Source organism: Stylophora pistillata, chromosome 4 (genome assembly GCF_964205215.1).
Source record: "Stylophora pistillata chromosome 4, jaStyPist1.2, whole genome shotgun sequence".
Lineage (NCBI taxonomy): Eukaryota > Metazoa > Cnidaria > Anthozoa > Scleractinia > Pocilloporidae > Stylophora > Stylophora pistillata.
Genome location: NC_142522.1, coordinates 31,857,002 through 31,884,968, shown reverse-complemented (window position 1 = coordinate 31,884,968; position 27,967 = coordinate 31,857,002). Strand labels below are relative to the sequence as shown.

Below are 27,967 nucleotides of genomic sequence, written 5' to 3'. Positions count from 1 at the left end.
GACGCTCACCGGAAGCAACCACGACGGCGACGGCAACGAGGACGTGGAAAAACAAGAGATCTAATTGGCAGAACAATAGCTCAGCACGTGCTTTTTGAAACTCTGTACATTTCTTAGCTGTCCTATGCAAAAAAACAACGTGAAATCGCCAAAATTTGCGTCCTCTGCGAACCGAAACCGCCACGGCAAATTAATTTAATTTCCATTTGGAACTCAACGCTACTTCTATACGTCATGCTGAGGTTGAGCTGGGGCGTCGTATGAGACAGTAAGCTCATGCAGCCATTTTTGAAATTCTGACTAAGAGTAGAAATTCATTTTTTAATCGAAGTCTTCCTTGGCGTTGCCGTCCTGACTGCTTAAGGTCCCTAATGGCTCCCCACCCTCGTTAGATATTTTGAATTGGTCATCGTTTAACGTCGTCCAATCAGAAAAGGGAAATCAACGTGACGGTTTCTGGCTGGCACATGAGAATTGCTAGGCATTCCAGACGCTAAAATACTGTGAAATTTTGATTTTCTTCGAGGGCTAACTCCGGTCCGTTTGGATGGATTTTCGATTGGAAGGTACGAGGAGAATCGTGCATCTTTTAACCTTAATGCTGCGAAGTTTGAAAGCGGAGCGATGCGATTTTCGGGGTCAAAATCGCTCGGGCGCTTGAACCCTTTCAAAACAAGGCTTCCACCCTTGTCTTTCTTTAATGCATTACATTAACGACGGAATCAGACTTATTCAAAAAACATTGTTGAGGCAAAAGGAGGACTGTGCACCACAGGTAAAGTAATTCAACGTTTATTTATCAATGATTTATGTACATAATCAGCAATATATCACTCTAGGTGAGGCAAACGGTAAATCTGGTACATACATTCACTACAAAACAAAGGTCGGCTACACAAACACATTGTATGGGTTCCCTGTGTTATAATCAATAGGTCCAGCAAGGATCCAGCTTGAGACATTTCTTTGGATTCTTTCAAGTTTGTCTGACAGGTAGGTTTGATGTGGATTCCTTGATGTGGATTTCAAAGTTCGGCGGTTAATTCGGCTCGCATTTCTTCACTATTGAGAGCTAGCCGAATTAACCGCCGAACTTTGAAAGCCCCAAACAAGCGATTTTGAGGCTTCCTGTCAGAAAAAACACTTCCAAACCAGTAATGAACTATTAATCTTTATTCGGAGCTGATCTTTTTGAAGACTGAATTCTAGGGACAGATTCTAGAGGCAACATATTTGATCTACATTCGTAACGGCTCTAAATGCCACAGGTACCGATTACCATAGAAACCCGAAACCACAGATATATATTTAAGGTGGTAAGCCTGTGCTATAACGGTAACGCATCCTCCTTGTGAAGGATCGTACACGAAATGCATTGTGGTCAGTACTCCGGCTATGGGCGGAAGCCGATCAGCAGATCCGAAGTGACAATCATGACTGCTCTAAGGCACACTTGCTACTTGGATACGCGCAATAATCGGAGAAAAGAAGAGCAATGGTCGTTGGGAGTATGTCGGATTAGAAGAAAAGAAACCAGTCAGAGGCGGGCTGTGACTCGAGGATGTGGCTTCCTTGTTAAGAATCTGATCATCCCTGACCCAGCCCGTAGTTGCAACCTTAGCTACCCCTATTGCCTCATAACGACCATCGGAGTCATCGATGTCGGCGAATCCCTGGAATATTATTATTTGGAGTTTCAAAAGTTAAATAAAAAGTTGAAAACAGTTCCACTACAAGGAATCGCAGATGTGGAGTACGTTCCTCGCACTTGTAACGTGGTTTTCATTCGCATAACGCCTTCCGGTAAATATCTTGAGAACAAGGAGAGCCTTTTCACTTATCGACCATTTGAGGTTACCAATGGTAACGTGAATGAAAGGAATTCGAACGATTTGTTGTGTGTTTTCGTGGAAGACAAGGATAAATCTTTCGATGTGATAGACCTGAGGATTCAGCGGAAAGTTGAACAAAACTCGGACAGGATATATTTCCAAATCAGTGAAGACAACGAGAATTTCACGACCTACAACGAACTCACTCGCAACATAAACCGTAAGCCGTATGGCGGTGTGATCTTGAGGCGTCAAGAAAACCAAGTTGACAAGTATATTGCGGTTGGATGCCTTGATTTTACCAACGACAGTTCAAGATCTCTAAGTCCTGTCTTCTTCCCTCCCCCTTATACAGGTATGTTCCGGCAGTATGAAATCATTGATACGTACTTCGCATCCTCAGCCTAATTACCTACCATGTGCGGTGCGTATACTCTCGATCAATCACATTGTCTGAAATAAATCTAATGTACATGCAGATCGATTACCTTTCATTTATGTCAAGTCATACAACGCTTTCTTGTTTGGGTCTTTGGCAACATCACTTTATTTGAGTTTAGGAAATTATTTTGTTAGAAGATTATGGTATAATTTTATCATCAATGTCACAAAGTTATTATAATCTGTGTTATTTATGTTATATTGTAGATACTAGCCAAGATGCTCCCCAAATATTAAATGGAACTTCCTCAGGAGACGGAGGTAAGTAGGTTTATATTTCATGAATTCATCTGAATTTAAAATTAAATGTTTTGAAGGTGTCTGAGTGAATGATACCGGCCTATTGATTTAACGAGTCTTCAAATACTGCTGCAGTGACTTTTGGATATAGAGATTAAGGTGGACAGAATAAATCAAAGATACTGCAAAACTCACTGACACAGTCCAGTTTTTTTCATGATGGTTGGAGATATGAACACCTTCACACCCCTTATCAAACCATGATTGAAATAATATTATAATTATTTATGAGTTTTTGGAGGTAAAAGAATTTAAAGACGGAATGAGCTAGGGATGAGCTTTGGTGTCCACTTCTTGAGTTTTTTTCGTGATGGTTGGAGGTTGGAGATCTGACCACCTTCACACCACTTATCAAACCACAATTGAAATAATATTATAATTATTTATGAGTTTTTGGAGGTAAAAGCATTTAAAGATGGAATGAGCTAGGGATGAGTTTTGGTGTCCACCTCTTGATCTAGAAAAGAAATGTCAGAAGCAATTATCACAAAGATGAAACTTACAGTTCCCCTCAGCCTCTAGGGAAATTTTGGCCTGTAATTTATAAAAATTTTAATTTCGCCAGAATCTTTTATCTCAACATATATATATTTGTGAAGGGTGTCAAGAGGGTTGAAAGCTAATGGTGGAAAGACATTTATCTACCGTAAAACCCGCGGATAAGCCGCACCTGCAGACCAGCCGCACCTTGAATTTAGCAACTCAAATTTTGGGAAAAATGTCTTCTGAAAGAAATCCAAAGAAATCCAAAGTCATGTCTTGAGGAGTCTCCTTCATCCACTGTTCATTGAACGTAAACTCACCATTAACATTGTAACGGAAAATGCTTCAAAGTCTTACTCACAATTTTAGCACTTTAATATAATGGGCATTGTTTCTACCAACTTTGACATAAGATTGATCTTTTTCTGGTAATTGTTGACAGGAATTTCTTAATTCAACACAGTTTTCCTTAGATTTTTGCATTACAACAAGAACGTTAGCGGAACATTCGAAGCTTAGTAACCAGGTATTAGATCGGATGCGTCAACATTCTCGACACTTCTTTCAAATATTCCCACAGAATTGAGCCGCACCCCAATTTCTAGCGATGATTTTTGGAAAAAAAAAGTGCGGCTTATCCGCGGGTTTTTACGGTAATGAAATGAACCCTCCTACAGAGAATGCTTGAGGCCCCATTGCCTGTGTTAAACCGCGGTTTGGGTTAGACATCTTGTAAATAACCAGTGTAGTTGGTCTTTTCTGCGAGCAAAGTTCTGAGAATTTAAAGATTTTGTGAGCCACCAGCCTTACAAAACATTGACTACAGCTCATCAAGAATTAAATTGGCAGACTATAGATGTGTATAGCATTTCCTTTTTCTATGTGAAATTCTTAGAAAAGACTGGAAAGCAGGAAAAAGCTTTTAATCATCCTTCTACTATAAAGTCTCCCAGCTTGGTGGGGGTGTTAACATAAACACCCTTTTACAGGTAATTTTTATGGCATCTTTTTCAGCATTTGAGGCAGCGCATCTTAGTCATGAGGCACCTTTCAGCAATAATATTGTCACTACTGCTCCTGCTTCTCCACCTACTCCTGGTACCAGCACCGCTACAGTCACCACCACAACCACTACCTCTGTGACTGTTGCACCTGCCCTTGCTCTTGACTCTGCTGTTGATATCACTGTCACTGTGACTCCTGCACCTGTCCCTGCTGCTGCTCCTTGTAGTACACCTACTACTGTCCCAACCACTGCCATAGTAGCTGCTGTACCAGCCCTTTCTTCTGTGTCTGCTAATGCTATTGTCACGACTGCACCTAGCTCCACTCCGGTGTCTGTTACTGCTGGCAGTATGCCTATCACTGTCCCTTCCACCATGATGGGGACTGCAGCACCAGCCCTTGCATCTGTGTCTGCTGCTGCTATTACTGCCACAGTGACTGCAGCACCCACCCCCACTCCTGTCTCTGCTGTTGCTACTAGTAGTACAACAGTCACTGCTCCTACCACTTTAACTGTGACTGCTGCATCTGATCTTGCTGCTGTCATGACTGTCACTGCTGTTGGCACTACTGCCATCACAGGTGCCAGTGCCTCCACTACCATTACCACTGACACTGTTGCCACTACTTCTGCGGGTGTTACTGCTACTGGTCCCAGAGTAGCGGTTGCACCTCAAATTATGGAAGAAGAGAACACAGATATTGGAGACCTCACTCAGGTTAGAACACCTACACAAGTGGAAGCTGGCAATGGACATGAAAATTTTCTTGGTATGTAGTAAGTGATTGTATTCAAACATAATAAAGGTGATTTGAAAAAAATTGCTTTACAAAACCTCACTATCCTTTAGAAAAGGTGCCACCTCTATAACAAGAAGAAAAAAATTTGGGTAGTCAATCAAGTCTTACTGTTTAGAAAGAGGTACCTTATAATTATAATCATCTTTTTGGTTTGCTGTGCCTTTTTTTTCAGACTTTTCTTTTTCATCAAATTTCAAATTCAGTAGAAATTTAACAGTCATGTTACTGTACTTCATTAGTTTCAGAGATACTAGTCCTCCCCCAATACAAAGACCTTTATGACAAGTTAGTGCGTAGCCTTGATAACAGAGCAAATCTTTGTATTGCTTATTGGGAACATCTGGCATGTGCAATGGAGGCACCCAAGTTGGTTCGTCTCAAGTGTAAATTGAGCACAAATTACAGCCACACTGAAATGCTTTTGGAGGTCTTGGCAGTGCGTGAGAATAAGGAAGTTGTTACTGTGAAAGACTTGATTGCTGCCCTGAAGAGTATAGGAAGAAATGATATTGTGAGGATGATTACAAAGGTCCATTGTGGTATGTCCAATTATTTTCTGCATCTATTATAGGGTATAGAATCTAATTAATGTAATTGGATCTGTTTCAATATCTGATTATCATTTCTGACCTAGTCAATAAGCTGAATCCAAAATTTAATGCAGTTACTACCTGTCTATGTATGCCCTACTGTATATGCCACGTTTTCTCAAACGAGACCTAGCTAGGGCACATGTAATTTTTTCATACGTCAAGTGAGATGCTTACTCATGGGCAGAATGTATTTTAGGGCTGCTTGTATGTTCCCATTCAAATCAATGGCATGTTTGCTAGCTATGCTAACAGAGGTGTGCCATTGATTGTCAACATTGTCAGCATTAGTCTCATCTGGTTCTGTTCAGTTGCATCACTAGTGGTGTCTTGTGAGGGAATTCTTTGAAAAAGCCCTGCACAGTGACTGCAGCGCTTGTTCTGGCACTGTGCTTATTAAGCCCTCTGTCCCAATTGTGTTGCTTGTTTGATGGAGGTGCTCATTCTGAGGAACCATTTATTGGAGAAATATGGTAATAATATATTGTTCCACAAAAATTTGTCATGTATCTTAAACCTACTGTTGTGGAAGACTATTACTTTTTGCTTGATTTACAGTGGTCATCATGCTTGTGTGTACCATTTTAATTTTTTACCTATTTTAGGGGACTTAAATTTCAGAATTTTTGCAATTTCTTAAAAACTGTGAACTTATAGACTCTGATCTTATATCAAAAAACTTAGGCACACAAAATTTAATATCCTTACCTAAAAACCTAGAGCAGCTAGGCTATGTATACCTTAATTTCTGAACATCAAACTGTAGATGGATAAAGCTAGTGTGACTTGTTGAATACAAAGATAATTATAAATCATCTACAGTTACTGGGGAATTGACATTAGTTTCTTTTCCTGGGGTGCTTCTTGGTTTGGCAATTATTGTGTCCAGTTTCTTGGAGAATTTGTTTTTGTACTGCTAAGGATGACAAACATGTAGTAGTTAAATTTAACACTATACCCAGGCAAATAATTATTTTGTAAGAAATTATGGGGAAGGTGCATGCTACTTGCACTGGGCATTTAATTTTTAAAACTCCCAAGACTGAAGGAGCTTTGAACTACTGGAATTTGTCTGTTGTGAAAAATTGCCAATCAGAACAAAGAGTTCAACAAATGAACCTGCCTTTGTTACTTATATAAATTTCAGTGGGACTTAATTAATTTCAGGATTTTTGCAATTTCTTAAAAATTGAAGACTGCATGCCTATGTTTTAGGTTCACCAGCTGAAACTTTAATCTTCATTTGTGACTTAATTTACTTTTAATTTGTGGGATCTTAAATTATTTCAGCCTCGTAGTATTGTCAGTTTTTCATTCAATTGTGCTATTTGGTGTGAATTAACTGTGAACCTTTAACCTAGTTGATCAAAAACACTCAATCTGTGTCTGAAAAATTTTTTTTTTAAAGAATTACATTCTATACTTCTATACTTCTTTTTATGATGCAGATGCTGAAAGTTCTACAGAATCACTCAGAGACTTCAAGGATTCTGCTTCTAACCATGATTTGCTCGAGGGCATCATCACTCAGCTGGATGATAAGACATTATCAGGAATTAAAAGGCATTGGAAGCATTTAGGCCAGAAATTTAAAATTTCGCGTGAAAAGCTGGAGGTGATTGAATTTTGTGCCCCATATAATCCAACAAAGAGCTTGATGGAGTACCTCCTTGTAAAGGAAGAAGATCTTACTATGAGAACTTTCTTTGAAAAAGTAAGGCAAAAGTTCAAACGAAAAGATGTCGTAAAAATTTTAGAACCTTTCCTTGAGGGTAAGTTTATTTTCATCGTAACTTTCGTATATATGGCTGCAGGTAATTGTCATTACCAAGAGAAGATTTTCAAATATTCATGGGTCACTTTTTACTAAATTCTTGGAAGCCATTTAGTTTAAGTGTACCCACAGTACGTAGTTATATGATTGTTTGTTTTAAGTATAATGGTTTCTCAGTAGAATAAGGATTTAGATTAACATGTAAATGTGAACACAAGGGCATTAGACTATGATTCAGCTCAGCTGAAGTGAGTAATTGGCATAGAATTCACAACAATTTGGTATCAGCTACTGGTAATTCTAACTTGTAAAAGTAAAATTTCGTGGACACCCCTTCCAGCAACTCATACTAAATTCTCAACATGAAGAACTCTCTATGGACTGAATGATAACAGTTTAATATTTATGTCTATTGAAAGAGACTAAGCATATGCCATACCTGTCTCCATGGCCACAGAATTAAGGGGGCAAGTATCCCTTTTAACTTGACCCCCTTATGTGTCACTTCTCTTTTCTTAAATTGCCTCATGGTGATATGTTTGTCACAATATGGTAAATCTGAAAGGATTGATAAACAAGGTGATATTGAGGGAAGGTAATGGGTCTGGTTTCATCACCAATACCCCCTCAACATTGTTCTTATCTTATACTGGCAATTTGCATTGTAATAATGAAAACAATAAACCAGCTATTTTAATGTGCCACATGCAGACTAAATAAAACCAATAGTAGCTGGTAATACTAAATTATTCTAACAGTTTTCTGTGATAAATTATACTTTTATGGTCAGTGAACTTAAGGTAATTTTTTTCTTTTTAACAGGGGACAGTGATAATGGAAAGCTATTGAAAAATGTGATCAATCTAGATTCAGAATGTATGGACAAATTTTATGTTTGCCTAAACAAGAAAAACCCAGCACTTCAAAACTGGAAGGACCTTGCACAGACTTTCAACATTTCTCGTGATGTGTACAGAGTTTTTGACCAGAGGGAGCTCAATAGTCCCACTAAACAGCTGTTTGAATGGCTGTTTGTGAACAGGACTGAACTTACATTGCGTCAACTCTGCCGTACTTTCAGAGATATGAACAGGAATGACCTACGGAGAGATATTGAGAAAGTTTTTGGAAATATTGCACTCTGTGAAAACTAAATTCCATTAACCCAAGTGTTAACCCATTCTGGCGACTAACTGTCCACCAACTTGACTATAACATGGCAACCAACATGTCAATTTAGTATTGGCTGATATGTCAACGAAAACTCTGTCAACATGTTTGCCAACAATATAAACCAATCATCGGTGAACATTTGCCCCGAGTAGACAAGATCCAGCATATTTTACCATTCTTAGCTATCATGCAAATAGAGCCATGCTGGTGCAGTGCCTGGTTTCTCCTGCTCTTTTATTCTAAGCTATAAACCAATCATCGTTGGACAGATGCTCTGAGTAGACAAAAACAAGCATATTTTACCATTCTTAGCCATCATGCAAACAGAGCCATGCTGGTGTAATGTATGCATGGTTTCTCCTGCTCCCTTATTCTAAGGATGAGGGCTCCAGAAGAAAACGTGGAGGATCTACAATTTGTAAGCAGTGTTTTAAACTGCAAGAGGACAATCTTAGTAGTAATCTTCCACTGTTGAGTAATATATGGTTTAGACTCTCTAAAATGGCAAGTTTTGAGGTGTTAAGGATGGTGTCCAAAAGGGAACAATTATAATTCCAAACTTTAAGACTGATTTTATTTTCAAAAGAGTTTTTCACAGATCCACAAAAGTTTGAGTCAAGTCACAAGTAAAATACCATTCTAAATAATGTACAACCATAATGATCCAACCTACAGGCCATTTTATTCCTCTCTTCCTTCTTCAGTCAAATTCACAGTGCATCCCCGACATGCAATTGCATGTTAGGGAAACCTCATACAGTGACAACATCTTAAGTACTAGTGTCACAAAGGAATTTGTCCTTTGAGTTTGTAGGGTATTTCATCAATTCTTGACGAGCCCAATCAAACTCCTCAGGCTGGCAAGTAATTAATGCAATAAATATTTGGCTTTTAGCATAACTTAATTTAATATGCATCGATCTTGCTTCATTTTCCACCACCAGTCAATTTTATTTTCTAAAAGTAAAATTAAAGGGATGCACTCTTACATGAAACTTTGCAAAGCAAAAAATGTGTTTTCTCAGACTAAATAATAAAAGCTTTAGTGTGTACTAAGTAGTTTTAAATATAACATTTCAAACTAAGACCCTTAAAGGTAATTATTGTGATCTGAGATTTAATGTAACATTCTAACATTGCAGTCAACACAAGGTAATTATTGTGATCTGAGCTTTATATATTAACATTCTGAAATTGTAGTCAACACTAATAAGCAGGTATCATATATGATCATGATTTCTGTTCCATGAACAGGTTAACGGAAACATTAATTCAGAAAGCCAATTTTGAAATGTCCATGCAATTGCAATGTGGATAAGAGATAATGAAATATGTAAGTTAATTGTTAATTTTTCTCCGAATTTAATGTAGCTTAGTTTTTTTATACAAATTAAAGAATTAGTAATGTGTACTTGTTGTGACTGAGTCGAGGGGGTGGATAGAAACATTTTGGCTTGAGGTTCCTGCATCATGACCAAAGAGCCATGTCACGTTTACGGATACGAACTCTAGTCTTTTTTACTTATGTAACTCTTCCACTTTTAGCACAAAGACACTAAGAAACTTTCAATGACTTTCTATTTAATTTGTTAGCGCGCTTTGTTTGATTTCTGTTCCGTGACTAGCGAATATCCGCTCGAGGCTAGCTACATAAAGCACTGTTCATTTCTATTTCCCGTACGTCAAAGTGTAAGAACTAAATTCGCCTTCTATTAGCAAGTAGCTCAGTTGCGAGGAGTCACTGTAGCGAAAGCATTTCGGAGTCGAACGAAGTTTAGGAGTTCTCTACCCCGGAGTCAAGATCCGATGTAAGTTACGCTTGTAATATTCCTCATTTTTATCATTTCTAGTTTCGTAGTCTATCGGTTTTCCTTATATCGAACCTTCATGTATCCGTTCTATAGTTTTTACCGCCTGTGCTGTACAAAGACTGCCAGCTTAAGTGAATAAAGAGTTTGATGCTGCTGCTTGTCTAAAGTTCAACACTGTGGTTATACTGGCGAACTCCGGTGCACAACACCACGTGTCTGCGGCATCGGGAACGCGACAAGCCACATAAGTTTTTTGTGTACCACAGAACCAAACTAAGTCACTAAGTTTTTTATCAAATAACCTCTAATTGTACAAGATATGAAATACTTATTTAACCTACTTAAGATGTGATTACATGCATAATAAGTACTAAGGGTACTGAACAGCCACCAGGGCTTGACACTAACAGTAGCCCACTAGCCACAGACTAGTAGAAATTCAGTTTTGGCTAATGGTTTTCAATTTCCACTAGCCAGTTTGGCTAGTAATCAGACTGAAATTGTCGTAACATCTTAAAACATCTAAGATGTCACTAGCCACTTGGCTAAGTACTTTGAAAAGTTAGTGTCGAGCCCTGGCCACCATAAAGATTCTTCAATTAAAACATTTACTTAATCTCTTCAAGTCAGCTTAAGTCAAGAAACTGGCAATTCATTGAAACATTTAACTTGCTCTGCCATTCCTCTTGCATTTGAAATTTTTACTGTTAAGAATCATGTCTCGGAAAATCTTTCGGAGCTAGAAGTGTCTGGGGCTGCAGCTGGAAGGATGGTTATTTCCACACAGGCTGATCATGTCAACCAGCTGTCTGGCCTTACACATCGTTTTTCACCATAATTTATAAAAATAATTTGTTGACAGCTCCATTTCATTTTTCTTTCTCATTTTTGTCAACAGAGTAAAGGTCTTTTACATGGGAACAACCACCTGGTATATTTTAAACTTATTTGTACAACTATTATTTACAGCTATGAATACTGGTTCTTTCTCTAATGTAATTGGCTAGTGTAGCTAAAAAATTTTACTTCCAGTATTTGCCTGAAGGCAAGCAATTATAAAATCAGTCCACCATGCAAATTAGGCTTTTTGGTTCAATGGAATATGCTTTTCTTTGCACAAGCCAACTCAAACGAATCCCAAGTTTTGAATTATACTGACTAAAATGATATACCGTATTTACTCGCCTATAAGCCGATCTCGGCTATAAGCCGAGACCCTAAACTTCTTCATGTCAGCAGCTGTTGCATTGAAATAAAAAATAAACACAAAACATTCGGCTATAAGCCGAGACCTAATAATTGCAAAGTACTCCACGCGTGTCGTTAACTGAGATGAATTAACATAAACCGAAAACAAAAGGAGCTTCCCTCTCGGGAAACATGCAACCAAAAAGTAGGTTATTTACTCAGTTGGTCGTTTAATTGAAAGTAACAACAAATCACAGATAAGTTGAATTTAATGTGTAAATAAATAGAACCATGCGTGACATAACAAAACATTCACCTGAGTTCAGAATCCTGTCTCAAACAATAGCTCTCTTTCAAAGTTATCGTAATCGATCATCATGCCGAAAGTTCGTCGTTCTTCATACAACTTAGCGTTCAAACTAAAAGTCGTTGCTGAAGCAGAGGCCGTCGAAAACAACTCCGAGATCGCTAGAGATTGCGGAATCAGTGAATCGATGGTGCGTCGCTGGCGAAAAGATCAAGCGAACCTGTTTAATGGTCAGCTTAAAACGTCAGCAAAGCGAAAGACGATGGGCTGCTTTTCGCCAAAGTATCCTGAATTGGATCAAACACTACTGGACTGGTTTTCAGAGCAGGGGAGTCAAGGTAAGTCTTTCGCTTCTTTAAAACAATGAAAAGCTTCGATCAGCTGATATCTGTCAGATCGTGTTGCAATGTCTACACAAACCGTGGGAATGACCGCTTCTGATTGGCCAGTTTTTCATGTTGTTAAAACAAGTCAAACAATTGATCTCCTTTATCTTTTACAGGAATTGCTGTGAGCAGATTAATTCTACGGCTAAAAGCGAAGGAGTTGAGCAGTGATCCAGACTTCAAAGCCTCACTGGGTTGGTACCAGAGATGGAAAAAGCGCCATTCTATCAGCCTTCGCACTAAGACAACCTGGCACAGCGACTCCCACAAGATCTGGAAGAAAAGATCATCCAGTTCCATCGGTTCGTGATCGCACTTCGGCAGCGGTATGGCCATTCGCTCTCCAGGCTGTTCAATATGGATGAAACTCCTATGCGATTCGAGAAATTTGTGTTTGTTGATAATCGCTCGGCTTATAGTCGAATAAACATTGAATTTCGAATCTTGTTAAGCACCCGTAAATATTTTTTGGCGAAAATACTCGGCTATAAGCCGAACCCCCTACCTTGGCGAGAATTTACCTGTTCTCAGTTTAATTTGTTGGAAAAATCGCTCGGCTTATAGGCGAATAAATATGGTATTAAATATACTATTTCTATTTGTAAGTAATACATGTTTTGATATAAGGGCTTGTAACAGTTTTGAAACTTTGATCTCAGTCTAATTGGTTTTACTCAATAACCATACATAGTCAACTGATGCTTACATAATTGTTAAAAGTGACAACCACAAATCCATTTTCATGTAGTAATTCACTCATAAACCAGTGAGGAAACTGTCTCCTCAGAGACTCTCTTGAATTTTCTGTTGACATCTTTCACAGTCACATATGGCCAAGAGATCGGGAATACAATTATCTGAAAGGGGAAAAATGGAAATTAATGTGTTAATAGGTAAATACATAAACATCAAACCAAGAAAGTCATGAGTGAAAACTAAAATTGCTTTAAGTATGTGTTATTGACCAAGTGTGAGATCAAGGTGGCAGGATATATATATTGGCCAAGTTTTGTTTTTGCATTTTTCATGGACCTTGTATGAAAATGAAAAAAAAACTTGACCAATATTCAACCATGTTGACCTCATGCTGGGTCAATAATGCATATGTATATGCATGAGATAATTAAGTGACTGATGTTTTAAAAGCTTGAATGAAAGTTGACTTTAGAATCTCTCCTCACATCCATGTCACTGGCCAAATTTCAAAAGACTGCTCGATCTTGCCCAAATGATCAGACTACACAGTCAGCTGTGGGGTAGATACTTGACAATATATTTCTCAATTGAAAGAACATGCAAAGAGAAACAAAATGGGTAGAGGTAAATTATATATTCTTCTTAAAGTACAAACTAATATTTTGGATTTAATCACTTGAAGTAAACTTAACAAATGTGTAATGCATTTCTACAAGGGCCAGTCTCTGATTGTCTCAATCAGTCTAATAAGGTAGCCACAGTAGCTGTGTTAAACTTTAATACATCACTTCATCTTAATTTTCTACATGTCATCCACACATAAAATCTCCTGCCAATTCAAAGCAGTTCAGTTGATGTGAGTTATATTATTTTTGGCCTGCATTTGTCTTGCATCCTAAGAAATCCTTGGATTTTGACAGTTTGGATGTTGTTTGTGGAAAAGTGTGCACTATTTTACCTTAAAATTATTTCTGAAGAGTTTAAATAGTGTAGACACCCTAAAGTCTTTACCTGGTAAATAGGGATCCAACACATTAAGGGCATCAGGTCGGTTAATTTTGTGTAAAGCCCAAACCAAGTCTGCCAGTTTCAACCATGGTTTTGCTCCTCTGAGATGCTGAAGAAGAGCCTCTGTGGGGCCTTCCCTTTCTTCTTGGGCTGGTAAAATGTCATCCAGAATCTCCTTTTTGATATTCAATTTGTTACCCAGGTGTCTTAATCCCTTGACTTTCTTGGCACGTTTCTTGGTATTCAACATATCACAGATTTCATCCATGACATTTATGTCTTCATTCAATTCTTTTATCATAGAACTCTCTGTGACTACAAATTAAAAAATATTATATAACAAAAATTATGCGAACGGGAGTAACACTATTGTCATTCAGCACATTCAAGAGGTCTTGAAACCTCTGCAAGCATCATTAATTTAGAAAATTAATCACATGTACATCATAATTTTAAGACTGTGTATAAGCTACCCCGGTAAGTAGAATTGAACCCAATAAATTCATGATTTTACTTGACTACAACCCCATGCTGCTACTGTTGACAAGTATTGCCTTTAAAGTACATTTTAAGGTCTGACTGGCCATCTGATGGGGTCACCTTGACAAAAAAATTTTTATTTATTAGAAGAGAGAGGCTTACTTACAACTCAGATATGCCAGCTAGCTTTAAAAATATCAAATGTGTTAGGAACTAAGTGTTTCTTTCCATTTCTTTTTTTCACTCTCCTGGGAACATAGGCCCTTCTTAGACAAATATTCATGCAGTCCAAAATGATGATACCCATATGAAAATGTCTGTGAGGTCAGACGAGTATGAGAAATAAGCACTGAGAGAATGATTAAAAACATGTACTCCTTTCCCTTTACTTAATCCTCCCTTTAAAAATGAATAGCCAATAAGGGAGAGTGACTGATAAGTTAGAATAGCTGAAACAGTGGCATGCAGCTTGTTGAGTATTTTAGATTTGTTTTTTCTTACCGTTACATATGCATGTAAGTCATGCATACCAGTTTAGTAATTAAAGTATCAAAATCAAGATTGGACTAACCCTCTGTACTGCTCTTGATGGCACGGATGACATCTTGCCGCCCAATAGCCTCCAGATGCCCGATCAGTTCCTTGACTGTCAGTTGAGGGATTTGCTTTTCCAAAATTTCAAACAGCTGCTCCGTTGGATTCTCACTGCTTGAATCCTCAAAGCTTAGGAATATGGCCCGAGTTAAACCCAGAATGGGGGCTAAGTCTGACCAATTTTTTAATCCACGTTTCTCCACATCTAAAAGAAGAGCTATTTCTCCAATGATGTCTGAGTTACTGCCACAGTTAAAGAGACTGCTTACCAAAGTTCTATCATTCACAGGTGGATTGCCTGAGGAAACAGCAGGGTTGAAGTTAATTGGTGGGGTGCTGAGAGTATTATGTGTATTGTTAAGCACTGTTTTGCTGGAATGGCAGCAGTCTCCCAACCCCTTTCCCTTTCCTGTAAGGGGCACAAAGGAATTAAGAGTCTCTATTGCCTATGCCTATATGTTGATAGAGCAAAGATACAGCTAGCCAAACTACTGTGATTTGAAATAAATAAAAGCAATGATGTGAAAAAAAAACAAAAGCTGAAATAAACAGTTGGACATACTTAGATGAATGCATGCATGATGCCAGCATGCATGAAAGGTTAAGAATCGATGATTAACCACCAAAGGTCCCATTCATTAAGGGCTGGAGGAAATAAGTTGATATTTGACTCAACCAACAGATGCCTTAGGTGCACATGCATGATCCAGGATATTATAGGGAGAAGCTACCTGTTAATTATAATCACTTCTGGGAGTTAAGGGGTTGACCCTTATATACACCATGTGATTTAAACAGTATCTGTTGTAAGATGATTTCTTCTTCAAAAACCTAAGTTAAACATAGATTTTCATATCTTGAAGAATAAATTTGGTTGCATTATTATTTTCAGTCATACTCTAGTGTATGTTTATTGAGGTCAGCACTCTTGTTCTCAATAAGTGTTGATACCTGTGTGGTAATTAAGTAATTAAAGTGATTAATAGGAAAATTAATATCCTTCATATACTCACAAATCTCATATTTAATGAGTACATTGATGACATCATTCCTCTCAATCTGGTTTAGTGCATCTTTAAGACTTTCCACTGTAATATCTGGCAGACTTGACTGTAAATATTCAAACATTAATTCTGTTGGACTATTTTCTTTTTGAAATTTGAAGCTCCGATACACTGCTTCAGAAATACCAAAATGCTCACTGAGATGTTTCCAACATTTGCAATGCCCATATCTATATTCTTTATCTAGGCACCTGCCCAGAGCCTCTAACAGGTCTAGACAACCTAGTATGGTATCTGCGAATGGTTGATCTAAATTGAAAACACAAAGAAAGAAAAGTCATACTTCTTATGAAAATTAAGTAACAGCACGTGTGATATTTATCCATTTATTTGTAAGACTTAATGCATTAGCATGTCTATTCCAAGGGTGAAGGGTAGGGGATGGGGTAAGAGGAAATGGGTAGGGGGTGGGGTAGGATGTAAGGGGGTGGGGGTAAGGGGTGAGGATTGAGGGTTGATTAGGGTGCATTTTTTTAATTGCATGTGTGGAATTGTTGGTCTTAATTGTGATGCTAGACAACACAAGTTTGATACTTCAAAATGTTTGTTTATGGGGTGCAACAAGTTATCATAATGATTGTGCTTAATGAAAGGTGAACCTGAACTTTATGGAGCCATTACTTTAATGCTCTGGTAAAAAATAAAAGTAATTTCAACCTTTTGTGTTAAGCGACATATTGCTAGCAATGCAGGGAGCTTGCATCAGGGTTAACTTATGTCACTGTTATATGATAATCCTCTCTTCACCCACCGAATGTATTACATAACGAGATGCACCCATCATAAGTTTCCTGAGTATAAACTATGAGCATTTTTTTTTGAGACAACCACCAGCCGAAAATTTTTCACAAACCTACAGCACTATTGGATGAGAACCTGTGAAAAACCTGTGAACAACGTGTGAAATATTATCTGACACTGAAACACCCTGTGAAAAAACCTGTGAATTTTGCAAGGGCTAAATTTTGGTGAAAAATCACAAAATTTAGAACCTATGAAAAAACCTGTGAATTTTAAGAACTGTGAAAAAACATGTGAAAAAACATGTGAGCAAAATTTGAAGAAATTTTGCTTTTAAAACCTGTGAAATAACCTCTGAAGAAATTTCACTGAAAATATGCTTCAAAAACCTGTGAAAAAACATGTGAGTTGCCAAATTGTAGATTTGGCTTTTCAGACCAACCTAAGAAATTGCAGGATTTGGTTAAATCTTGCAATTCTTTGATTAACCAGACCAGTCGTCTCATTTGTGCGGATATTGCCAAATGATATGCATTGAAATCCGCAGGCCCAATTGGCAGGGCCAATCTTGAAAAAATTTTTTTGTTTTGATACGTTGTTTTTTGACAAATTGAAATTGGTTTTCATGTGTCTGTCTTGTTATCGTTCATGAATTTCATCATATATAACATTGTCAAAGAAGCTGGGGATCCACTTGCCTTGTGGATCTGCAGACTATTTTGACAATAATGTCAATAACAGAACACATTGAAAACTGACAATTTTGTTTTTTATGACAACAAATTGTCAAATTGTCTGTTCTTGCTCGTCACATAAGTTATAAGTTCACTTGTCAGCTGTCTGCTTACGGACAATCAAAATTAGGCAATGAGCGTGCAATAATTTCTGTGGTTATCATTAAATCTTACTTTGCTCATAATGGGCTTTAATAGGGTATACACGGTAAAATTAAATGAAAATCCAAAGAATTTTTAAATCCTGTTAAACACAAGTTTTCCCATGATTTTTTCCCTATGATTATGATTATGATAAAAATATCAAAATAAGACAAAAAATGTTGACTCTTATAGATATGGTGGTTCTGAAAAGAGCCGGGTGGCTCTGAAAAGAACCATTTTATTTATTAGACATCACGCTCGCTCATCATCATAAATCCATTTTTTATCTGTGTTTATCTCCCCGCCCCGTAAATGGGGGTGGCCAAATTTACCCCATTTTAGCAGCAATCTTTTAAACTCCCCTTCTCCATTCCACCCGATTCAGGGTGTCCTTTTTCTCTAAACTAATGCTCTTGCTCTTCTTCTCCACTTGCATCTTCCATGTCTTCCTTGGTTGTCTCAACAGGGTCCAAAATTAACTTTTTTAGGCAGGTGCCAACTGGCTACTGGAATTTTTTCTTTGTCACCATATATATGGAAAAATGTGGTTGCCAAAAAGTGACAATAAAATTTTTCCTTTGCAGCGAAACACATGCAGTCTGCCAAACCATATATCAAAATGCAGGCTTCTTGTAATTGGTTCCATCATAAAGAAAGCAACAGTGACAAAGGGAAGCATGCATTACAACCCTGCAGAAATACAACATTTAAAAAAACTAAAATAATTATTACTTCTACACTGTTCAAACAATGAGCAGAAATACAAGAAAATTAAAATGCAACCAGGTTCATAAGGGATTACAACTGGAGAGCTTTAACCATTTTGCTGATAAATTTAATGGACGTATATTCACCTGGAATTATGCCAACAAGTAACAGCCTCCCAAACAGGTACCTAATCTGTCGGGGCAAATTTAGCATAGCCAGAGTAATGGGCCACATGGAGTAGGAAGTTTTATTCTTGCTGAATGGGTTCATGCCATCTGTTGATGACTGCAAAAAGATTGTTCTTTCCCTGGCACTACTTCTGAAGGTGTTCCATACAGGAGATTGTTGAATATCATCCATGATATCAGGCTGGGTTTGATCTTTCTCATTTGCAGTAAATGACTGGAACACTTGTGCTAGTGATGCTGTCCCATAGAGGCGAGCGAAACGTGGCCCAAGTGGCAAATAAACAGAATGCTTCTTCGCTATATTTCTACTTAAAAAACGATCTGAGCCACACTTGGGGCATTTCACCAGAGTGCTATACTTGTAATTGTCAGTGTCCCTAAACAAAACACAATCACGAGCAAAGGCTTTTTACAAGAAAGGGTTTAATAACTGAGTATGCCTCATCGTAGTTACTCGGTAACAGGTTACCCAGTGGTAGGAGACACTTCTGCACACAAAATTGATAAGAGAGGCTCTCTTTACTAATACCAGGATTTGAAGAAAACCACAAAAACTGAGAAGCAACAGCTTGTATAAGTGTAATCGAACTTCTAGGATACAGTGGGGTTTAAGCAGATGTATGTTCATACACAGATGGATCAAAGTCTGTCACTTTTCAAAGTTTTGCAAACATTACTAAACTCATCTGTACCCTCCAAACTACAATCACTTTCTAAAGCATCATCACTTTCTACATCGTAGTCACTGTCATCATTAACACCAAGCTAAAATGAAAGATCAAAGTGTGCTCTATGTTAACATTAAAACACAACTATAATGTTTTAATGTTAGTTAAGACTGCATTACTTGTATTAGCAATTAGAAAATTAGTGTTAATTAAACCTTTTCTCGCCGGCGAAAAAATGACAAATAATGACAATCTTTTTCCTTTTATTTTTTTTCTCGACAGATATTTACAGTATTTAGTTGTGTTGTATCTCATTTAAAGGAGGACAAAATAAGCTTATTGGAAAAAATACTTTCTTTACTAAGATGCATGTTTAGAGGTTATTACGACGTTTCGTGCTTTTGCTAAATCTTTCCTCATGCAGAACTTAATTAACACAATCTAAATCCTTTTCAATCTCCGATAACAATAAATAATTGCATATAACTCATTGAAATGTGGGCATCGATCTTTTCGCTAACAGAAGGAACGATCCTAAATTGAAAAGTCTCTCTTACTAGCAGTTACTGCAAGTCTTCTTCGACAGATTCTTGCTCGAGCTCGAGCTCCTCACGATCACTTTTTGGATCCGGCACTGCAGGCTCTCCTTGTGTTTCGTCAGATTCCTCAGGATCTGACAGCGTATCTCCTTCAACTCGTTCTTCTCCTGTTTCTTCAGGAAAATTACAACAAATTTTCATGTGCGAATTTCGCACCTTTCTGCCGGAGACCAGCTTTCCTTTGCAAAGCCGACAAGGGCACGAAACAGCCGCCATCTTGTTTTGTTCGCTTGAATATGATGTCATCATACTTCTTCACTGCCATTGGCTCGCATCTATTGCACCATTTTAGGCGGGAAAATGGTGGCGCCAAAATTCAGCTCGCGCTTTCTTCTTATTCACGCCGATTTAGTCGTGCAAGAGGTAGCTAGTGCACCGTACTATGGAGTCCATAAATTTTTCGGCTTTGTTTAGAAGAAAAACCGGCACCATCAGTAAAGAGCTATACTGCCGAAGAGTTGTTGGCGCCCACTGGGAAAGTCCTCACGGCTGCTCAAAAATATTTTAAGGTCAGAATTTTGTAAAGTAAGAAAGTTTCACACGAACAACACAAGGGAACAGACAGATTGGCATTTTACCCGCCATATTTAATTTGTTTGCGTAATTGAAAAGTAAACCTACCACTAATTTGTTTTTTGTTCTTTTTGGTTTTTGTTTTGTTTTGTTTTTTTTGGAGGTGGGGGGGGGGGGGGGGGGCTACTTTGCCCTTCAATTTATATTCTTACTGTGATTGAGGCAGGTTCCAAATTTTTTTTTACTAGGAATTTTGACGTACAACCTAAAGGAAAAAATTTAATGCAAACGAAAATTAAAGAAGAATTGATTTACAATAATACAGTACATCACTAAAATACTACAATAAAATAATTAAAATAAACCTGTAGTAACAATCTGTTGTGCAATGTTCCCTGGGACATATTTTAATTTGATCATTCAAATTTAAATTTGACAATCGGGACAATATAACCACAAAAGGCACTTGCTAGTGTGACACTACCAATAACATTTGCTATATAAAGCTAACAGCATGTTTATCTCAAATGCATATATGTTAGTTTATGCTGAAGGAGGCCTCCTCATCACCACCCATACTTTCACAAACTCCTTCTGCCCTCTCTTCACCACCCATGCATTCACTCACTCCTTCTGCCCCATTGTCATCACCCATACTTTCACACACTCCTTCTGCCCCATTGTCATCATCATCACCCATACGTTCACACACTCCTGCCCCATCATCACCACCCATACTAGTGGGCACGAGTTCTGCACATACACAAAACAGTACTAATCCAGCTATCACACCATGCATTGGGCACAGAGGGTATGTGAATGTGCCTGTGGAATCCTTTACACCTGCAGACATCTTTAAACCTGTAACAGTCACGAGCAAGCGGATTCGCGAAGCAAAAAAAACTGTTGATTTATAAGTTTAAAATGCCACATATAGCAATTAACTCCTAAGATTCGAAGATATAGAATTTGGAACTGCCAAGAAGCTGCAGAAAAAAAAAATTAAATTATGTGTGTTAATGCATTTTTACTTTCATGTTGGTGTAAAACTAAATCCATTTGTAAACCAGGCCAAATACCAAATGTAGCTGTTAGGCAAAATATTGACATATTTAGATTTAAATTTAGATTTTGACTTAAGTTTGAAAAAAGTAATTTAATTTTTGGAATGTTTCCTTCAAATATATATAATGGCTTTATCATTATGTCACCAGGTAGCTTATAAAAGAACTATTTGTTATAAGTGGTGTGTTTTGAGCTATAGAGGGAGTACATACAGAGGTAGCTTTTAGAGCAATTGCAAATGTAACTGACAGTATTTTCTGTAAACTAAACCAATTTCATTTACATCCATCATGATGTTTGGCAAAATGTGTCCAACTTGGTCTTTTTTGATGTCATTACTATTAAATTTTAACATTAAATGATGCTTGATGTTTTGGTCAAATTATTGTAAATTAACATGTCATGAAGATTTACTTCAAAGGATTCAATATATTATGACAATATTGTGCATGTGGTGGCACTGCAGTGGCTTGAGTGCACTCTCTCGATGAGAGCAAGCTAGTGAAGTAGTTCAAAGACAAGCAAGGCTTTGTATCAGGGCTTTTATCTGGAGTATATCTGGTAGTACTCCAGGTTACTTCATTATGTTTACCGTGAGATGTCATAGTCTTGCCAGTTTTTGACAAAGGTTGTTTACCTAAAAGTAAACCAGAACACCAACATCATGAGACCCATGCATGTCTCAGTTGTTAAGAGAAGGAATGTTACTTATCAATGACAGGTCATTGCTTGTCAAACTTTGCCAATGAATTAACAAACACAATGTAATCAGTTAAAGGATTGTGAAAAGTGCCATATATATGTTCACACTGGTTTTGAAATTTTAGAGCCTGTAAATAAGCTCCTGAACAAGATTCTTCTTCACAGGTTTTATTTCACAGGTTATTTCACAGGTTGTGACCATGTGAAAAGTGCCTTGTTCACAGGTTTTGAGATATTAGACCCTGTGAAAAAACATGTGAAAAAGCTCCAGAACAATATTCTTTTTCACAGGTTTTTTCACAGGTTTTATTTCACACTTTTTTTCACATATTTTTTTCACAGGTTTTTGACCATGTGAAAAGTGCCCTGTTCACAGGTTTTCAAAATTTCACACCCTGTGAAAAACCTGTGAAAAACCTTTGAAAAAACACGTGAAAAATGGTATTTCACAGGTTTTTTCACAGAAAAATTCAAAGGTTTTTCACAGGTTTTTCACAGGTTCTCATCCAATAGTGCAGTACAGGCTATTATGGTAAATTCAATAATCACTAGAAATTAATCGAGAATTTTGTTTACAGCTACAGTTTTGTTGAAATTTGATGATTCACATCATAAAAATAACAATGTTGGTCTAGAAAATAGCGAAATTAGTAATTGCATTATCTAGGCAATTATAAGCTTGAGTACCCTAATATTGACCTTAAGCTTGCTTATACCTCTTGTATCAATGACAATTAAAACCAGCCTAAGCCTGGTGTTTTCAAATCCAGTATGGTAAATGAATAATCCTGCAAGTTAATCCAGTTTTGTGCAGTAACTGTTACAGTTTGAGGACCAATATGACCATTAGGATTCCAGTCACAACTCAAGAGAATCAAAAAGAAGAATGCTTGTCTCTATAGCAGTTGTATTAGCATCAGCGCAATGTTGAGAAACAGAGAATGTTTTGTATCCAAGTTATGTAACCTTTTTTGGTTGCAAGAGCTTTTTTGTTACTTCAGTCTAATGCTTTTGCACATACGTTTAGTTTAATAAGTGGCTGTGGTGAACCAGCTGCTCCAGGCAAATTCTTTGTACGATCTTGACACGTCTCAACACAGTCAATAAAGTTGAAGTTCTCACTGCATCAAGCAATGTGAGTTTGTTACACATACATTGCAAATTGTACCCCTCATCCCTTAGCCCTCGCCACCCAAATAGACATGCCAATAAGCATTCAGTTCCTGTGTCAACAATTCTTTAAAACATAATGAGTTTGAAAGCTTGATAATATTTAACTCCCCAACACTAATTTAAGACAAATTACCACAGATTTTCCCAAGACTATGTTATTAATATTCCTAATATGCTAGCAACTCCCTGGACTGCTTATTAAGGTCATATAATTCTAAAAATTCCCAAACAAAAAATTAGTTTCTGAGCACCTAACTGAAATTTCTTGTCAGCTCTGATCATGACAGGCCCTGCTGAGGTTGTGCGTTTCACTGGAAGTTTTTTAAGCTGCCCTTGATCAAACACTGGAAAAGTTGCGCATCTTTGTTGAGGGAACTGATTTCTTGGGCTGTCTTGCTGGTGAATGCCATTGCCAAGAGTTTCCAAGCCTGCTGCAGAAACCCCTTGCCTCTCACTGTTACAGATAATAACATTTTCTGAGTGGGTTCTCTCGGGTGTATGGATTAGTCCTGAAGGTGCTAAAAACGTCTGGGATTCAGGAGGTACCTGGTCTGCCTTGATCTCCTGGGATTTTCTTTGAGCTTGCATCACTCCTTCACCTCCCTGCATTTTCTCTTTGCCATTTACTGCAGGTAAGTCAGGAACCACCTCCAATACTCCTTTCAGATCTACACTTTTGTGGGAATCAACAGATCTATAGGAGTTTTCAATGGGAGAATTTGATTGTTCTTCAATGCCACCTGGAACCATATTAATACTTAGTAATTCAGTCAACATATTCAACTAGCTTTGTGAAACTATGTCTTACTCTCACTAGTATTTGTTTAAAATTAAAGCAATAAAGTAATGGTTGCTATTTTACAGCTGATCATTTTCAAAAAAATTATGCTTAACAATTAATCTGATAAGTTTTGGGTCTGCAATCTAGCAAAATCATTCTCCATCTTTAAGCAAACTTCCCTGTAAAAGCTCAACAATTATGCAAACATTTATGTATGTACGCATCCATCTTAGATACCGAGCGTGTCTGATATATTGCAGGAATTTGAGGTTAACTGCCTTAACTGAATATCTGTTGTTCAATACTTTGTGGACTGCATTTTGCAATCAGTGAATAGGAATTAACATATTAGTTTAAAACTACTTCACTCATGTTTGCATGATCCAATTATTTTCCTTAAATTTTTTTTTTGGCAATGTACAATGGGTTCCAATTATCTCTGATGTGTGTTTGATTAAACTTTCACTGGTGCATCATTTTGTGATGTCATCAATTTTCCATATCAGTTACCTTAATTCTCTATCAATATTTTATTGAGAACTGGAATGTACCTTAGCCCCACTAAAAAGCCTATATAGGTATGAGTTTCATATACCTTGACCACTTCCCCCCGAACACTCCTTTTCCCTTCCAGATGGAGATGGATCAGGTCCACTTAGGAATTCTGAATCCTCTTCACCTCTGTTTACACCTCTTTGATCTGAATCTGCCTCATGCTGACCTCCTGTGGAAGGTGTGTTAGCAGGTATGTGACCTTCCTTTGCTCTTACTTCTTCCTTTATGCACGGATAAAGAGGTGGAAAAACCCCTCCTGAGGCACCAACCATGTCCTCCCTTTCAAATTTATTATGCTCCTCTATAATCAGAAGGTAAGCTTCATTAACAATCATGCACAAAACTTCCAATGACCATTACTCAATGCAGATACAGTAACTGTTTTTTAACTCAGTAACTGTTTTGGCCTTGACTGTTATTGATATTAAAGTACATGACAATCACCACTGTTTTAAGGATTGTTTTATGCATGTTGCAAACTGTCAATACTGTAACGGGCAATTGAGTATCAATCGAGTGGTATGTTACTTGCCCTGATCAGATTGCAACAACCAGATCATTCATTTGGGTAAATGTTTGCACTGATCAGAGTATTGCCTGTCATGCCAATCATATCATGAAATAAGGGTACCACAAAGTGTTGCAATATTCTCTTTGTTCAATATATTTTACTTATTTGTTTAAAGAACAGAGAACGCAAAAACTATTTGGTTACAAAAATGGTGATAAAATACAGTTTCAGTTTGCTTCCCAAGGCAAAAAGAATATTTTTGGCTCAACTAGCTATAACAGCATAATTTTGATTTTGTTTCTAACAAAGGAACTGCAATAAGCATAATTTTTTCTTGCAAAAAGGCCAGCCCTTATCACTAGCACTGTAGGACGTGTATTTCTCTGCCCAAGGGAAGGTTTAAGACAAGTCAGGGAGAGGTTTAATATTGTCAGCGCTATATGCCCCTTTCGGACCTTTTACTAGCTTGTGCTGCTAAAGGCTTAATGTAATTTCCTGCAATTAATCAGGAGGAAATATTTGTGACCAAATCCTAATAATGAGGGCCCACTATCAAGCCAGCTCCTTGGCAACCACTGCTTGGTCTTGTCATGTAATGGGAGAGAGCTAGAATGTGTTGCTTGATGAGACCAAACAATGGCTGCCGCAAAGTAGACTACACTAAGTGTGGTACCAATGCTGTTTATTTTTACTTAAAACTTTTCAGACTCTGCCTACTGACTAGGATTGACCCCCTTCTCACTTTATTCCGATAAATTGGAAGGATTTTTTTCTTCTCATCGGAATTTGTTGAGGTTAATGCTCTTTTTACCTTTTTTACTCATTGTCCTACCCATCCATCCAAAAAAAAAAAAACTCTTGCATGGGTAGCATACTTATGTTTGCTTGTAGTCACACTTGAACACTCCCAAAATATAAATGAAAGTGTCTGTACATATTACTTTTTAGGTCATTGTTTTCAGTCCACTCAAAAAGTACAATGAATGTGGGTGAATGTTATTGTTTCAATTGTCTTAGAAAGAAGAATGTGTGAAAACAGATAAAAATTAATTCACAGAAAAATATATCAATATGAACAGAATCATCGCCACATATAAAATCCTATTTTTCACTTTAGCGGTACCTCTGTCTCTACCAGCTGTTCCATGCAATGGATGATGGCCATTATTGAAAGAGCCTACAATTTAACAAACAAAAAATACTTAAGAATCACTTTTGGTAGGTTGTTGATCGAGTATCATGCAATCTGCTGTAAATTAAACAAGTGCCATTTTGAAGCTCATTAAATGCAAACATTAAATATGCAGTGGCCAAAAGAAAAAAACTTTTGGTTCCGTGAAGGTAAAAAGCATAAGAGAACAGACTTGGGTTGACAAGATAAGGAATTCTGCTCTCTAAAAGCTGAGACTGCAAATATGTTAGTATTTGATATCTGCCATATGGTTGGAATTATGAAATTTCACTAGCCAACAGCACTGGCAATAAGTACCTAGTTGACTATATGACAATGCAATCTCACATCCAACAAAGTCCAAAAAAAAAATCTTTTTATTTCTAAATTTTTCATAATTTGAAGTTGTGGCAGACGCGTATCAAGGTTAATTTTCATACTAAAAATTTTTCAAATCAAAATAGCCAGAAGTTAAGGCTTCTTCTAACAACCAAAACAGCAAAGTAGTCGCCTTGTACTCACAATCCTGGAAATATTAACGATGTAACAGTATGAAGCAAAATAATTCCAAGAAAAACATATTTTAAAATGTCTGTAGTTTGACTGTAATGTTTAATGAAAATCAATGAAATATGAAAACTGGGAGTGAAATAGCTTTTTACAAACTGCAATCGTATGGCAGGGCAACGAAAGAGGAAAGAACCTAGAAATCCTTCACCCAAACAATTATTAGCGGATTATTATTTGTTTGATTAACTACAAAGTTATCATGTTATGTAAATAAATCACGTTTGTGTGTAAGCTAAGTGTAAGTTAGGGGTGCACGAGCGGTTTAAAACAAATCAGTTTTAATGATTTACCTGACTCCGACGCAGAGCCGAAAATAAGGGGTGAAGGCCGTTTGTCGATGAAGTTCAGAAAGCCAGCAAACTTCTTTTCTTTGCTAAGAATGATCGATCCTAGAGGTTTCTCCTCAGCCGCAAATTCATCCTCTGATAGAAGCCGCTCTTCCTCCTTACTTCGCAAGAAATATCCCTGAGCTCTCTTCTCGTCTGAATCGTCGCCGTCCAACCGCAGGATGTTGTACAACTTTGTTGCCAAACCTGCAGTCTTGGCATCTTTTCCTGGAGTTGTTGATCTTTCACCGCAAAGAACAGAGCAATAAAGCTGGTCAGAACTTAACAGTGAGGATGTAGTATCGTCCTCCAGATCGACGACTTCCAAAGCTCTACTTTTTCCAAATCGACCTGGTTGCACAGCCATGTAAATAGCTCCTTCCATCTCGAACACATCGTTCTCAAATGAGCGACACAACTTACTCAGAGTTTTGCGTTCAATTTTACTTTTGTCGTTCGCATCTGGGAATTCGGCCACGATCTTCACCGAGGGTTCGAAAAAAGACTTCTCTTTTTCTCTCTTTTCAAACGCTTTGAGATGTTCCTTCGTTAGTATTTGCCTGCTAACAGCCACGAAGTAATTCTCACCAGTAGACTTGGTGGTCAAGTTTTTTCCTCGGATAACTTTAGTTTCCGTGCTTTTCAAAAATACAAGGCAAGCAGGGCCAAGACATTTGGGCGTTTTATACCCGCTTGTTTCTTCAACCAGACGACAGATGGCCAATTCAGCAGAAGTCGTGCTACTATCGACCGGAGAAGCCATCTGGATCAACCTACAACCCTTGCGGGAAGATCGAGAACCTGCTTCGAGCGAACGCACTGTCAACTTCTTGATCTTTTTTTGTGGCTGGAGTCGGAAACTTCCGGGAATCTCTCACCTATTTT

The 27,967-nt window shown here is 37.6% G+C and overlaps 2 protein-coding genes across 6 annotated transcripts; one reads left to right on the top strand and one right to left on the bottom strand.

Annotated features, from left to right (window-relative positions):
• Positions 1-1,275: 1,275 nt before the first annotated feature.
• On the top strand, positions 1,276-9,808 carry LOC111338203 (uncharacterized). 2 transcript variants are annotated; one of them, XM_088756851.1, is made up of 6 exons: positions 1,276-2,187; positions 2,481-2,534; positions 4,071-4,832; positions 5,102-5,401; positions 6,901-7,166; positions 8,049-8,219. In XM_088756851.1, exons 1-6 carry the CDS (start codon positions 1,371-1,373, stop codon positions 8,073-8,075), a joined length of 2,226 nt encoding a protein of 741 aa, XP_088612977.1. In that variant the 5' UTR covers positions 1,276-1,370; the 3' UTR covers positions 8,076-8,219. The 2 variants fall into 2 exon arrangements, with proteins under 2 accessions (XP_088612977.1, XP_022800374.2); XM_022944639.2 differs by having other exon boundaries at positions 1,277-2,187; positions 6,901-7,224; positions 8,049-9,808.
• On the bottom strand, positions 5,101-27,967 carry LOC111338199 (uncharacterized). 4 transcript variants are annotated; one of them, XR_015999978.1, is made up of 12 exons: positions 27,047-27,966; positions 26,139-26,192; positions 24,545-24,805; positions 23,420-23,908; positions 15,883-16,182; positions 14,847-15,167; positions 13,799-14,110; positions 11,715-12,948; positions 8,281-8,326; positions 7,666-7,784; positions 6,161-6,212; positions 5,101-5,346 (listed from the first exon to the last, which is right to left on the bottom strand). XR_015999978.1 is itself a non-coding variant. In XM_088756849.1 (8 exons), exons 1-8 carry the CDS (start codon positions 27,843-27,845, stop codon positions 12,875-12,877), a joined length of 2,610 nt encoding a protein of 869 aa, XP_088612975.1. In that variant the 5' UTR covers positions 27,846-27,966; the 3' UTR covers positions 10,485-12,874. The 4 variants fall into 4 exon arrangements, 2 of the variants coding, with proteins under 2 accessions (XP_088612975.1, XP_088612976.1); XR_015999979.1 differs by lacking the exon at positions 6,161-6,212; XM_088756849.1 differs by lacking the exons at positions 5,101-5,346; positions 6,161-6,212; positions 7,666-7,784; positions 8,281-8,326 and having other exon boundaries at positions 10,485-12,948.